The sequence below is a fragment of the Eucalyptus grandis genome, chromosome 7, assembly GCF_016545825.1.
Source record: "Eucalyptus grandis isolate ANBG69807.140 chromosome 7, ASM1654582v1, whole genome shotgun sequence".
NCBI classification, from domain to species: domain Eukaryota; kingdom Viridiplantae; phylum Streptophyta; class Magnoliopsida; order Myrtales; family Myrtaceae; genus Eucalyptus; species Eucalyptus grandis.
In genome coordinates this window covers 23,733,215-23,747,714 of record NC_052618.1, presented here as the reverse complement: position 1 = coordinate 23,747,714, position 14,500 = coordinate 23,733,215, and the positions used below count along the sequence as shown (strand labels likewise).

General features: G+C 36.8%; 1 protein-coding gene across 1 annotated transcript; it reads right to left on the bottom strand.

Annotated features, from left to right (window-relative positions):
* Window positions 1-6,294: 6,294 nt before the first annotated feature.
* LOC104455251 (disease resistance protein RUN1) lies at window positions 6,295-14,218 on the bottom strand. The gene is made up of 4 exons (XM_010070069.2): window positions 14,010-14,218; window positions 10,457-10,930; window positions 6,840-7,938; window positions 6,295-6,546 (listed from the first exon to the last, which is right to left on the bottom strand). The coding sequence occupies exons 1-4, from the start codon at window positions 14,216-14,218 to the stop codon at window positions 6,295-6,297; spliced, it is 2,034 nt and encodes a 677-aa protein (XP_010068371.2).
* Window positions 14,219-14,500: the final 282 nt, after the last annotated feature.

The following is a 14,500-nucleotide window of genomic DNA, read 5'->3' as shown; positions in this document are numbered from 1 at the left end:
ATAATTTTTCAATTTATTTGCTATCATCTTTGTCTTCCTTGTCTCCTGTAACGTCATCCCCATCAATGGGATTAGACAAATATTTACCATATAAATTATCTACTATGCGAGGCTTCCAATGGGGAAATTTGAGGCTTTTAACTTAATCATTTTGTAGCTAGTTTCCTCCATTTAACAATAGAATCTCCACCTAGCTTTGATACCACTTCATTGGGAAAAATCGGGCAACAATTCACCAAAAACCAATCCAATTTAGGATCAATATCTCCCCCCCACCCCAAACAGATCGATTGAACTCCAACAATACAACCTCATAATATGTAAATTTAGTATCGAAATGATTATGAGACAAAACCAACAAAAATACCTATATTTTACATGGAAAACTCAATGCTGGAAAAATCATGGACAATCAAAAAGCTTCCACTAATCACCAAGAACAGTAGGATACACAAAGTGTTCTTCTCTAGTCACATACTAAAGGCTCAATATCAATAATAAAACAGCATTAAAAAAAAAAAAAACCCCCATTTGCAATTGGAGATTTCAAAGAAAGTTCTCAATCAACTCGTAGTCTTCGGTCTCACGAATAATATATTGAAATTTGAGCCAATTCTGATAATGTTTGGCCTTCGAATCAAGATTGTAAAGCTGTGCCCCTTTTTTCTTCTTCTTCTTCCTCTCTCTCTCTCTCTCCTCTCTTGCTCTCCACGAATGAAGTAGCCCAACTCTTTATTCTTTTTGCTTTTTGAATTTTTGACTTTCCTATTTATTTTTTAGGGATATGTGTTCTAGAAGTCCTAAAATTTATAACAAAAGTATAATTGAGTCCTTAAACTTATAAGAAGTGCAATTAAATCTTAAAACTTCATAAATTGGTACAACAAAGTCCTTCCGTTAATTCCATTAATTTAGACCAATGGAAAAATGCGTAGTGATGACGTGGCCAAAACATGGAATACAAGACTAAAACGATGTCATTTTGGATTAAATTCTAATTTTTTAACCAAAATCTTAATTAAATTAAATAAAAATAAATATTTAAAAAGCACAAAAAAAAAGAGACAAGGGCAATGGCAACACGTCCCTACTGACATCGGCATTTTCTGTTAGTCAAATAGATGAAATTAACGAAAGAACTCGATTGTACCAATTGATAAATTTTACAACTTGATTATATTTTTTTGTAAGTTTTAGAACTCAATTGTACTTTCTTACCAAGTTTTGAGACTTGCACTGTACATATCCTTTTTTTTTTTTTTGGCATGTTAGCTGGGTCCCATGTATGAGGCAGATCTAGCTAGGTTTCATCTTGTCAAGGTAGGAAAAGGAGGAGCCCTCCATGCTGCCGAATTGTATGGATTGTGTTCGAGGCTCTATATTTCCGAGGACCTCCCTCTTGTTCGTTTTTGGGTCACTTATTCGTAACCTTCTAGTCATATAACTATTTGTTCTGCTCGTCGCTGATTTATGTCAAACTTGTTTTCATGTTTCCATGTCTTACATGATTTACTGCTTGTCCGAAAACCCCTCGGTAAGCTCGCGTATTGCTCCAGCTATGTTAGTTCATGTCAGTTCATGTCCTCCTCTTTGGCGTTACGAATTCATTTCAACTCTGAATCGGACGTGTGTTGAGTTTATAACGTGAAACTTGCTGTGCGAGCTCTCATGGTCTTATTGGAACTACAATTGTCGAAAGTTCAGTTGGCGCATGGCATTAATGATTGAGGGAAGAGACATTAAAATAAAAATCAAGGAGAGTTCCCAATGTAGCAGGAGGTCACTCGGTGAGGTTCTGGGCGAGGAAAGGATTAATTATGAGCATGTTTGATGTTGAGCGCAAAAAGTGACGGAGGAGAAGACAGCGACCAAGAGACAAAGGTTCGTTCAGTAGCTGGTAAGAGAAAAAAAGAAGGCTTAAGCCATCGTGGCTTGAAGTAGGCCTATTTTGTTTTTAAAGGAACGTGGGCTTCTAAAGAGTGGGTTTATTGCGGAAATGTTAAGATGTGAGCTTGTGAAGTTTTAATTGAAATAGGCCCATTTCATCATGTTCTTGTATTGTATAACCCAATCCTGACACGGGCCACAGAAAAAATTATCTTTTTTTAAAAAATTAGGCCGGCGCCTTTGTGAGTCGAGTCCCATATTCGGACGAGTCCCAACAGGGCTGGCTCGGGTCACTGTTTTAGGAATAAAAAAAAATTCTTCTTAAAAAATTCAAAATTCAAAAAGAAAATATTTGGAAATAAGTTTGGAAAAAAGGGCTTGACTAGGTTATTAGATTTTAGCATTATATTTAGCTTAGTTTCCTTTCCATTATCACATATATGTCTTATATAATTTAGTAAGTACTTTTCATATAAGCTTAATCTTAATAGATTAAACTTTTACACCAAAAAATTGAACTTGATTCAAATTTAGCTCCTGGGGGACCATGTCGTGGGGCTTAAAAAATGACTATGTATGTTCTTGGCCTGATAGGTATTAGGTTTTCATTCCTACACCTTTACTTTGGGCTTTTAAATACTCGGGTGTTTAATTCTCATACTTTCAACACTTAATTGTTTGCTTTAAAAGCACTTTCAATAACTCGTTTGTATTTTTCTTTCTAGAATGATTAGGTCTAAGTTTAGAATCGTGATGAAACCTTCAAAAACAATTGCATAAATGGTAATACGTTTAGGATCATAATTAGTAGAAAAATTGAATAATCAATTAGAGAAATAACATTTTGGGTTATCATAACTAGTGTCCGGTCAACTTTGGATCTAGCGAGCTCAACCAGATCTTGGAGGCATTGAGGTGCCGGCCATTGCCGATCAGGAGGGAAGACAGAGAAGACCAGGCGAAGGAGAAGACATAGATGCAGGCGCTAACTTGGGAGTATTAGTCGCATTAAGAAGGGGCTGAGGTGGCTTCAGACGGAGAGCGGGGCGGCGCTAGTTAAAATTAACTAAGATTATTGCAATTTGCTAGAAAACTAAATAAGATATTATTATATAATCATCTCAATATCGTCACTACGATGAATAATTTGAAAATTTAATGAAACTCTATGGACTAGTTTAGAAGAATACTTGATATAAAATAACAAATCGCAAGGATCAACGAAAGAAACCCCAAGTCTCCTTGTATTTTACATTGAAGAGGGAAAATTAAACAAATAGTCACTAAACTTGGTCCCATGTGCAATGTCATCATTGATATTTTAATTTGTTCAATATAGTTATTGAATTATTCATAAATGTTCAATATAGTTCATAACTATTAATTTATTCAATCTAGTCCATTAACTTCCAATGACAAATTAAAAGATTTCCATAATTACATTATGGCACGAATTTTAGAATTTTTTTCCCTTTTAATCCATTTCCTAGGTAAAAAAAAAACAGTTATATTTTTATTAATATTTAGCCTTTTTGGTCTATATAAATAATACAATAGTAAATATATCTTCGATTATCATCTTCGTAATGATATAATAGAACTTCATTTAGAGCTATATCAGCTTGATATTCCTGCTTTTCTAATTTCCTAATTTACAGATTTGACTAAGTTTAATTATGAGAATTCGAACAAAAAAATTGAAAATTTTATCTATGTAAAAAAACTAGGAATGTGATCTAAATTAATAAAAGTACAAGAAATCTATAGATAAATTAAAATCGTTATTAAATATTTTTTTTTTATGAAAACACATTTTTAAAATAAAGGAAAATGAATATAGATGTAACCTCTAAACGAGATTATATTTTTCTATTATAAAGATCATAAGTTAAAAGGAAGAATAACAACAAAAATGCCATAACTTTTGTATAGTGCTCACTTGAATGCTATAACTCGCTTTTTTTTGCTCATTTAAGTACCGCATCAAAGTAAAATCGATCATTTGAATATTATTTTCAACAAATCATCCTACGTGAATTATTTTATTAATTTCCCATCCAATGTTGGTTCCAAGCGGAACCGGAACCGGTCCTTTAAGAACCGGGAACCGAATCGGAACCTCTGGTTCGGTTCCCGGTTCCCGGTTCTACCCGGAACCGAGCTCACCCCTAATCTTCATCATCCAGTGCCTTGGCCAAATCTTGGGTTGTCAATAAAGCCCGCATCTTGATGTTTCATAACACAAAGTTATTGCTCCCATTAAACTTCTCAATTTCAAATTTTCTCTCAAACATAATTGCAATAACAGAATTTGACATGCAAAAGCTCCAAATCACAATCAAGAAATTCGATCCCGCGCTTTGATACCAATTGTTGGAATATAATATGCAGAAACGACAGGATCTTGCTCAATGCAAAATCACTAGAGAAATAAATGAGAAATAATAAGGATATTAGAAATTTACATAATCCAGATCGAGTATTGGTACCTACATTTGAGGAAGAGCTAACAACAAATTATCCACTATAATTGGAGAATTAGAGTTTATAATCGTTTACACGCTCGAGTATTTCTCATACCTAGATTTAACTCAAAACCCAAATTATTTATAAATAAATAACTTATTTGGATATAAACTCAATGCACAAATTACTTTGCGTTCAAGCTCAAAATAGAAATGCTCTACGTACACCGAAAAATAAGAACTCCAGCATCTTTTCTTTTCTTTACGTACGTATGGCTTCGCTTCTCTGGACGTGCTTTTCCTTTCTCTTCATAGGGCTTCACATCCGCTTTTTTCAAGAAAAAATAATGCATTTTATATGTGCGTGTGTGCCCAAGAAGTCAAAGTCTTGACTTGGGCTCACCACCTCTTTGGCTCCACGTGCAGGACTTCTTTACGCTGCAGAAGGTAAAGGAAGAAAACCTTCCTTTTTCTTGATCTCCCTTAAAAATAAATAGAAAATAAAATATAAAGTGTGACCCTCTGTTTTTCTTCTTTTTATTTCCTCTTTTAAACGTTCATAGAGTCCATGAACTTTCTCATCCAATTTGAAATCTACTTGAAAAAACTTTATCACAAATTTGGTTTAACAAATCATTATTCAAATTCAAATTTGAGACATTAATTTAACAGATATTACTCTTTCTTAAAGGACAATTCATGTGTTTTGTTTCTTTTATTTAAACATAAAGTTTTTGTGGATTTGCTTGGATAATCCATATGATGAAAATGTTAGGATCAAGTGAGAAAATGTTATTTATAATATGATCCCACATTTTTAGGGATATGGTTTTTAAAATAAAAACTTATCTGTTAATATTGACGTACATTTTCACTTTTGAGGAATGATTATTCCACCACATAGTTTTCACGTTCATACCTTTTTGTGACAAATGCCTATTTGGAAATTGCCTTGATGGAAGGCAATTTATAGAGGACAATTGTTCATTTATGTAAGGGCATTATAAGGTCTAACATAAACCCTCTCATTTGGAAATACATCATTAGTACACGAGGGTAGAGTGCACACATAATCGCCGTCAAATTGTTGTCGAATTTCAATGGATTTCTAATTAACGCAAACTCAAACAATGGTTGGAGGTCAAATTTATTTTTGATCATGTTTTCCACAAATGATTCTAATTGTGCTTGAATTTTTTTCTTGAATGCGTGATTAGAATCGATTGTTTTTTGTCTAACAATGCAAATAATATGCTGTTTGGCTTCTGTTCATTCCATTCTTGTATTAAGTATCTCTTTCACCATATGCTCTTCGAATATGCTATTCAGCTTCTGTTCATTCCATTCTTGTATTATCTCTTTCACCATATGCTTTTTGAATATGTTGTTTAGCTTCTATTCATTCCATTCTTGTATTAAGTATCGGATCTTTAGATATCTCTTTCTAGATTATACTATAAGAGTTTAACGCAGTAGCAGACTTTTTGCTTTTGAGCTGTATTGATAGAAAACTCTTATGGTTTACCTCTTCTTTTTCTCATTTTTATTTTTTTCCACTGGAAAAAGAAATGGGCAAAGTACAAATTTTTTAAAAACGAACGAGAGAGAGAGAGACGTGACCTTAACAAAGTAAATGTGCAAAGCTTTTTGACGAGACATATACATTGGGCAATACCATTATCAATTAAGGGGTTTTTTGGATACCAACTTTTATTCTAGATTCCCATTTCCTCAAAGCCCTCACATCCATAGAGAGAGAGAGAGAGAGAGAGAGACACGTTGCCTAACAAAGTAAATGTGCAAAACTTTTTAAAGAGACGTTTACTTTGGGCCATACAATTATTAATTATGGGTTTCTTGGGATTACCATTTTTTTTTCTAGATTTCCATTTACTTAAGGAATTTATTCCTACATGCCCCCCACGCCCGTTCATATTGTTCTTCAGGTTCCTTGAGACCAAAACTTGGAAATTTGCTTTGCCAGACTCTCCCAACAGGCGAACCTACTGTTGCTGTTTCGTGCGAAATGCCTCCGCAGATTCTCTGATAAATGTCCAGTCGGTCCACATTTAAGGACATGATCAGCCATCATAAATAGCCTGAGCTTTTTCATTTTCTTAAACGAGTCTGAATCCATAATCAAGTCTTTTGCATCAACCTTGTCTAGTTTAATACCTTCAATGGCATCTGTTCCCTGTCAGAGCAAATTTAAAATGATCATGCATATCCAAAAACAAGTCCTGTTCTAATGATAATGTTTAAGTGTGTATTGTCCTAGCCTATGAACCATCATGACACTAGCAGTTTTTAAGGGGGAAATCAACAAAGAACGATCCTAAACCCTAATTTCTTGCTTAAACCCCAATTGGCAAAAATAAAAATTGCATACGTGTCTCTCCTAATTATGCAATCTAGAGTTTCTTGCACATGCTAATACGAAGCCCACAAAAAGAACATATACATATTAGGACATGGATAGACTTTTACCAAATTTTGTTTAACCACTTCTAAAGCATCCTTATGACACCATATTCTGCTTCTCTTGTTGGGATTTTCAGGGCACTCTTGAATCACCATTCGTTTACCCATTTCTTGAAGCAAATCATGCATCCATATTTTGTTATTTTCATCAATGTATATGAGTGATTTTTTAGCCAGAATCTCTAACCCACTATCAGCATATACTCCACATTGCTTTAGGGAGTTGATGATCTCTTCTTTGTCATATCCATTACGAAAACATGCGACATCGAGAAAAATCGTCCTCTCATTAGCCTCTAAGCCATTGATGACAGTTTTCAGTACTTCATGAACCTTTCCCTGGGGGATTTCTTTAAGTCGATCAAAAGCTTCTTGCCATTTTTTGACACTTTTGCCATTCAAGAAAGAACCCATGATAGTTAGAACCAAAGGAAGCCCTTTGGAAAAGTTGGTGAAGCAATTTGAGAGCATTTTATAATCACTTTTGGGATATCTTTCTTGGAATGCATTCCAACTGAAAAGCTCGAGAGCTTGATCATCATTCAGCGCTCTTAGCTTATAGATTTCCCCACACAGACCAATTAAGGTTTCTTTGTGTCGAGCGATCAAAATGACTCTACTTCCCAAGCCTAAGTTTATTTCCTTGAGAAGGTGGCTCAATGGCCCTGACAACCCTTCCACATCATCAAGCACCAGCAGAACCCTCTTGTTGTGAAGCGTACTCCTCATGGTTTTTAATACTACATGAATGTCATTGCCAAACTTTGAAACTCCATCGCCAAGAATGTCACTGAAAAGGGACTCCTGCATTTTGAAGAGGCCATCTTGGCTCCATGTATCCTTCACGTTCTTGAGAAAGCAACTCCGATCAAATTGGTCAGCAATTTGGTGGTACAAAGCTCTCACCAGTGTACTCCTTCCTATTCCGCTAGGGCCAGAAATTCCCACGATTCGGACGTCTCCAACCTCTAATCGGAGTAAGGAGTACAAGGCTTGTACTTGAGAATCTAACCCAACTGGATGGAAAACAAGCAGGTTCTTGTGTAAGTGACCTAGTCTTCTTGAAATTTTCTCCACTACGGATTGGATGAAGTCAGCTTCAAGTCTGCAAGTTGTCAGCAACTAAAGATGTGACTAGTTATTTGCACGAGCAAAAGATGAAGAAAAGATCAATAATATTATATTCTCAAACTTAGGAATACCGTCCATCTATTCTAATTTAAGATCCAATATTATAGAAAATAGTGGTACGTGAGAGGTTGACCTGTGTGTTAGAAGCAGTCGATCCTTTCGTAGTAAAATAAACAATTTTTTGGACATATTCACGCCTTTCGAAGCATCGCCTACATTTTTCTTGAAAGATTCATTCTAATTATGAAACTAAAATATTCAAACCAACCTTCTCCCTCTTTTAACATGAAGCATGTTAGTCAAACATCCCAAAATTTACATGTGTCGACCGTAAAACACGCCATTTGAACTATTTCGACAGTACAATATGGCCATTGTTAATGTAAATTGTATTTTGACTTAAATGTCAAGGTTATATTAATAATCATGGGTTAAGTCTTGGTGCTCATTATTCCTTCTTTTCTTGAATCGGAGTCTCTAGCTTTTTTCAATTTATTTTATTCTTTTTATATCTGAATTTGGTCACCTTTGGACTTTTCATCGACCCGGTTCGTCTCCGGACTTTATTAATTAGGGTTTGAAATAGCTTACCTTTTCTGGAGTTGAGTTCAGATTGAATCGGTTTTTAACTTTCATCCGATGACCCCAACTTCTCAATTTTGTTAACGGGTCGTGTTTTTAATTTATAGCTCAATTTTTTGTATTATTTTTGCCAGGGACATTTTTTTTTGTTTTTTCTGGTTGAATCCGGCTCTTGTATGTACAAGCAATACATTTGACAATTACGAGAGAAATAAGCTGTAAGAAATTCTTCTTCAACAAGTACCAGATAACTGTAGGATAAATTTATCTTTTCAAACACTCAGCAAGCTCTTTTGTTATTTCAATAGCGGATGCCGCCCTCCAAAAAAACCACGCTAAAATTGAGGTTGATATTCCAAAGGTAGCAGTTCTTGAGTTATGTCAATTTTTTGTGGCTAATTGTTTAAACAACAAATTAAAGGAAGAGGGAGGGATAGAAATAAGTTGATGGAAAAAATTGTCTATACTTATGGAAAAGGAGGTTCAACTAAAGAAAGTTTATTGGTGAAAAAAGGTAATAATATGGAAAGTTGAGAGAGAGAGAGAGAGAGAGAGAGACCAGGGAGTGTGTAGAAGAGAAACAAACCGGAGGCTGAACAATCTTATAAACCCTAGCTGGGTATCTCAGTCCAAACAACACAGACTAACAACAGCTTTCTTTTCTTGTCTGTTTTCCCTCAGATAGATCATTGAAGGGTTCACAACTGAGTTTACCCTGTATTGGCCGTGGAAGATGTCTGGGCTTGCCCATTTTCGTTCTTTCTAATATTATCGAAAAGAAAGCATGAGACTTCTGACAACCTCCCACAGAAAACGAAGCTCATATGCGTTGGAATTCACCTACTTGAATGCTTTTGAACGGTGGGACTCAGAGTAAGTGAGAGAAATGATGCATGAAGGGAATAGGCAACGGCGAAAATCATCGCTCAAGAGATTTCTTTATGCTTGATGGAAGAAGTGAGGAGAATAAACTCATATGTTTTTTAATTATGAAATACAAAATATGAAATGAGGGTCACAACTGGAAAAAAGGGACATCCAACAATTCCTCTGATATTCCTTTTTAACGTTTAACAAAAGGTTATATATCGTTTTATTCAGCTGAACACTTCTAATTTGCTATATATGGGGAAAATCAGCATATGCTGGAACATATGCCTTGCAGGGTAAAATTTGATAAATGTTAAAAGTGCATTTGCTTCACGAAAAATAAATTATTTGGAAAAAAATTTATAAGAAATTATCGTTCAAAATTTAACGATGAAAAATATTTTCATCATTTATGAAAATATTTAGATATAAACTATTGCCCACAATGTAAACAATTTTAATTGACTAATTATGTCAAGCGATATAAGTGATTATTTTTTGGAAAATATTTTACAAATTATTTATTTTCCATGAATTAGACAAACCTAGGAGAAAAAAATTATGGTTATATGATATAGAAGATTACAGCCTGCGGTGTTGATGTTAAATCTCTTTGATGAGCAAATAGCTGAGATCGAATCCTATTCCAAGAAAATTAGTATCCTAATGAAAGGTTTCCAAACATTTCCAAATATTTCTACTGCCCATAAACCAAAAGATTGGCTTCAATAGAAAGTTCAGTTGTTGGGCTTGGGCTTCACTAACGCGATAATATTTGGGCTATTGTGAAAGTAATAACAGATTATGAACCACAAATTCTTGAAAAAATAGGTGACACCATAATTTCTAATTATTATTTTTTTGTTTTTCAGTGCAAAATAAGTTGTTACTCTTATAGTGGATTAAAAACACAAAATAAGTTGTTACTCTTATAGTGGATTAAAAACAGTCATATAAGTATTTCTCTTTATTGTTTCATAAACAAAATTACTAACTTGCTTTGGGAGTCCTCTCAAGAAAACACCCAACAAAGAGAATACCTGTTTCCAAGAGACCAACCAGTGAGATTTCCAGCTTTGCGGAGAGCATCTCTCCATCTAAGGACTTTGTCGGCATTGTCCTGCCCGAAACCCTTCTCGCTTTGGCCAATATGCGTGAAGGGTCCAGACAGCTCGCGCATCTCTCTGGGGTCAATATCCACAAAAATGATGAACATCAGCTGGCCTTTCTTTTCCTTGCACTTGAGGATTTTATCCAGCTCATCCAGGCACCACGGCGAGGAGGCGTAGGTGCGAGAGATGACCACAATGGCGCTTCTTGACCGTTCGATTGCTTCGTTGATTGCCGGTGCAATCTCTAGTCCTCTTTCCAGATTGCGGTCGACGAAGGCCGTTATCTTGTTCCGCTTGAGGGCTTCGTGGAGATGGCTCACGAAGTGGCGAGTGTCGGTCTGTTTATAACTGATAAATGTATCGTGCACCCACCAAGGGATGGAAGGTGCCCTGGCTGTGAGGCTATGTTTGACAGAAGAGAAGTGGAGGGGAAAGAAACAAGGAAAAGAGATGGGAGGGGATTGCAATTGGAATTGCGATGCTTTCATGTTTCGGAGGCTTGGATACAATGGAGGAGGAGAAAAAGGAGGGAAAATCTTCCGCTTGAGTTGGCCAAATCGGATCATCATCTTACTAGAATTTGCCATTGAAACACTGCCGAGAATCATAGTAAAGAAAGAGCCGTACCAAGTTCATTCACAATGCAAGCTCTCGAACTATTTATAGCACATTTTGATCCTTCCCTCTTCTCCCCTGCTCATTATAATAATATTTCAAGTTCCATCTCTTCAGGCTCACCGGAATCTGGTATCCTTACAATATTAATAATGCATGGCATCCCTCGCTGCTCTCACACGTCAAATTCAATCATTATAATATTTCACACAAATGGGGCAAAATCCAACCTTACTATTAAAATATGTCTTGAGTTTGAGCTCATCATATGAAACTTAATCTAGATAAAGATTGTGGAAAAATATGGAAATTATTTAGCATTGAAGTGACAGTTTGTATGATGGATAAGTCAGTTTTGAAAGGAATCAAATTTGTTGAAGCATATTCTATATAATAATTTGAGTCTTTGTTCTCAAACTGAAAAAAAAAAAAAAAAAAAAAAAAAAAGTCAAACATGAACTTAGTGTTGGTCTTGGACTCGGTCAGCATGGGTTAAGGAACGAATAGAAAATGAAATTATTTCCCACTTCCAGTGGGTCCACAAAAAGCAAAAGCGGAAATTAGAGAAATTGACTTCGACTGGGATTTGGTAAAGATTAACTAAATGTAGGGGCTACTCTCTTTTCTTTTAAAAACATGTTTTAACGCCATTGTTGATGAAGAGCACGGCGTGTGCCATCCACGACTGGAGAAAGAGCGAAACGTCTTGAAGTGCCGTGGGACCGAGCGCTTGGCATGGATTATTGTTCATAAATTACATCCAAGAAAGGTTAGTGCTTATGGCCATGCAATCTTATGTTAAGATTTGTTTAATTCATCCGTGAGACTGAAGATTATTTCGCGAGAAATTGTGGGACTAACACTAATGGTTTTTGAGTGATTCAAGGGTGATTGTAATCTCTATATATCACTTTATTTATAGTGGAATTCATTGTGCTCTTTGTATGGACGTAAGTCACTATAACCGAAGAAAGTAAATTTAATGTCCGATTTATTTTATTGTTTTGTCTATTTTATTGTTCAATCATGCTTTTTTGTAACAATTGAATCAAAACCAGACTTGGCTAAGTGGAAGCAAATTGATGGCAATAGAAAAAGGAAAAGTAAAATCGATAGATTTGATGGAAAAGATTTTGTTTTCTGGAAGACATAGATTGAGGATTATCTCCACTAGATGACACTGCACTTGCCTTTATTTAGGAGAAACCAAAGACAATGAAGCAAGCTGGCAGGGAATTGCTAGATAGAAGAGCTATGGATGTTATTCGGCCGAGCATTTAACATTATGAACGAGAAAACCACTGCTGATTTGATGAAAGCCATGTCAGATATATACAAGAAGTCCTATACGATCAATAAAGTCTATTAAATACAGCATCCATTTAATTTAAAGATGAGCGAAGGTGCATCAGTTGTAAATCATATCAATGAATTCAATGTGATTGTTAGTCCATTGAGTTCAATTGAGATTGAACTTTGAAGATGAAGTATGTGCTTTGATTAAATTATCATAATTGCTTGATAGTTAGAATACTACCATTACTACTGTTAGTAATTCATCTGGGTTAGCAACCTTGACGTTTGTTAGGGTTTGAGATTTAATTCTAAGTGAGGACATTCATAAAAGAGAATCTGGTGAACCTATATCTACTATTTTAGTATGTGAAAATAAAGGAAGATTTGGTACACATGTTAGTAGGAGTAATACAATTATGAACATACATTAGTCTAGGATTGGTGGTGCTGTTTGTTAGAGTTGTGGCAAGAGGGGGCATCTTAGAAAGAATTTCCTAAAGCTAAAAAATGAGAAATGTAAGGGAATTATAGGTGATTTTGCATATGATATTGCAGTTTTTACTAAAAGTAATTTGGATAGTGCTGATTTTGTCTTGTATCTTACTGATAATTCGTCATTTAATGGATAGATTATAAATTCTAGTTGTTCTTTTCATGCTACACCAAATAGAAACTGGTTTACAAATTATCAATGCATGGATAATAATCAAGTGCAGTTGGGGAACAACACTGAATGCGATGTTATTGGTATTGGCAATTGTTGACACCTAAATTTTGATTAGGTTATTAATTAAGCTTTAATTTCTTTTATTTTTCCTTATTTGGATAATAAATAATAAATAACAAAAACAACAAAAAAATAAATAAAAACAAAACAGCAGCAGCAACACATTGGGATTGGGCATTATGCCCAACCTCTTTTCCTTTCCGCGCGAACCCTCAGGCCCATTCTCTTTCTTTTCCTTGGCCCGACCCCCCTTGCTTGTCTTCTTCCTCTGTTGTCTTCTTCCCCGATCAGATAAGCAACACGCGCCGAAGGCCGGACGCACGCGACGTCGGAAGATGGGAGATGATGGCAACGTGCGACGCTGCAGGCGAAACGGACGCGTCTTTAATGCAAGGCAGCCTAGCTAGAGCTGCCTTGACGAATGGGATGCCGGTTCGGCTGGCAAAGGCCGTCCAACTTGCGAAGATCGGCGGTCGAAGCTCCATCGACCAGCCACCCCCTCGCCTATAAATAGCAGGCCACAAGCTTCGTTGAAGGACATGGCGAACTTGGAGATCTTCCCTTAAGAGACTTCAGGGGAGAATCAAAGAGCGAGCACGCGAGAGATCGGGTTGCAAAGCTCGAACAACCTCCTCCGAGAGACTTCGAGGGAGGTCGGCAGCAAGCGAGCCCGAGGGGGAGAGATCCGAGTGGGTGGAGGCTGAGCGAGAGGGAAACCGGAGTAAATGGGGCAAATATGAGCGTGAGGGGGTTGAACAAGGTCAAATCCGGAGGAGAGGGTCGGGCTAAGAAGCGAAGAAGGTCAGATCTAAGTGTGAGGGGGCTACTGGAGAGAAGAGGAACCAGAGAGAGCCGCCGTGAGCCATGCCTGACGCCAAGGCCACGCCAGATCTAAGAGCTAAGGGGCCGATGTCGCTGCTGCTCGCCTTGTCACCACTGCAGCCGCCATGCCGTGCCCTCATTGCAAACAGGTAACAATCGTGCTGGCCCACATCGTCACTGTCGCTCCGCCTTCCCCCCGAGAACCCAAGCGAACTGCCCGACGTTGTCATCGCTTCTTGAGAATCCGGTAGCCGCCCATCGTCTTCACTGAAACCCTAGCCGTCGTCCGCCGCGTCACTGCCATCGAGTCACCGCCCGGTGATGTCGGACGCTTATCGTCACTCTCCCTTGGCGCCGTGAATCGTCGGACGATAGGGTTCCAAGAGTCGGTTCTGCAAAGAGGAAGCTGGGTCGTAAAGCAGGTCGAACCCGGGTAGGGTTTCCTTCAAGTCGGGCCGGGTCACGCGTGAACTAAATTCACACAGAGGCCTTAGAGAAGTGGGCCTATTTTT

Excerpts from the sequence above, each read along its gene's own strand:
- LOC104455251 (XM_010070069.2), bottom strand. The coding sequence starts at position 14,218 with ATGACAACGTCGGGCAGTTCGCTTGGGTTCTCGGGGGGAAGGCGGAGC. Across the intron at positions 7,939-10,456 it reads GGTTGGTCTCTTGGAAACAG|ACTTGAAGCTGACTTCATCC; the intron begins GTATTCTCTTTG and ends GACAACTTGCAG. Across the intron at positions 6,547-6,839 it reads AAGTGGTTAAACAAAATTTG|GGAACAGATGCCATTGAAGG; the intron begins GTAAAAGTCTAT and ends TTGCTCTGACAG.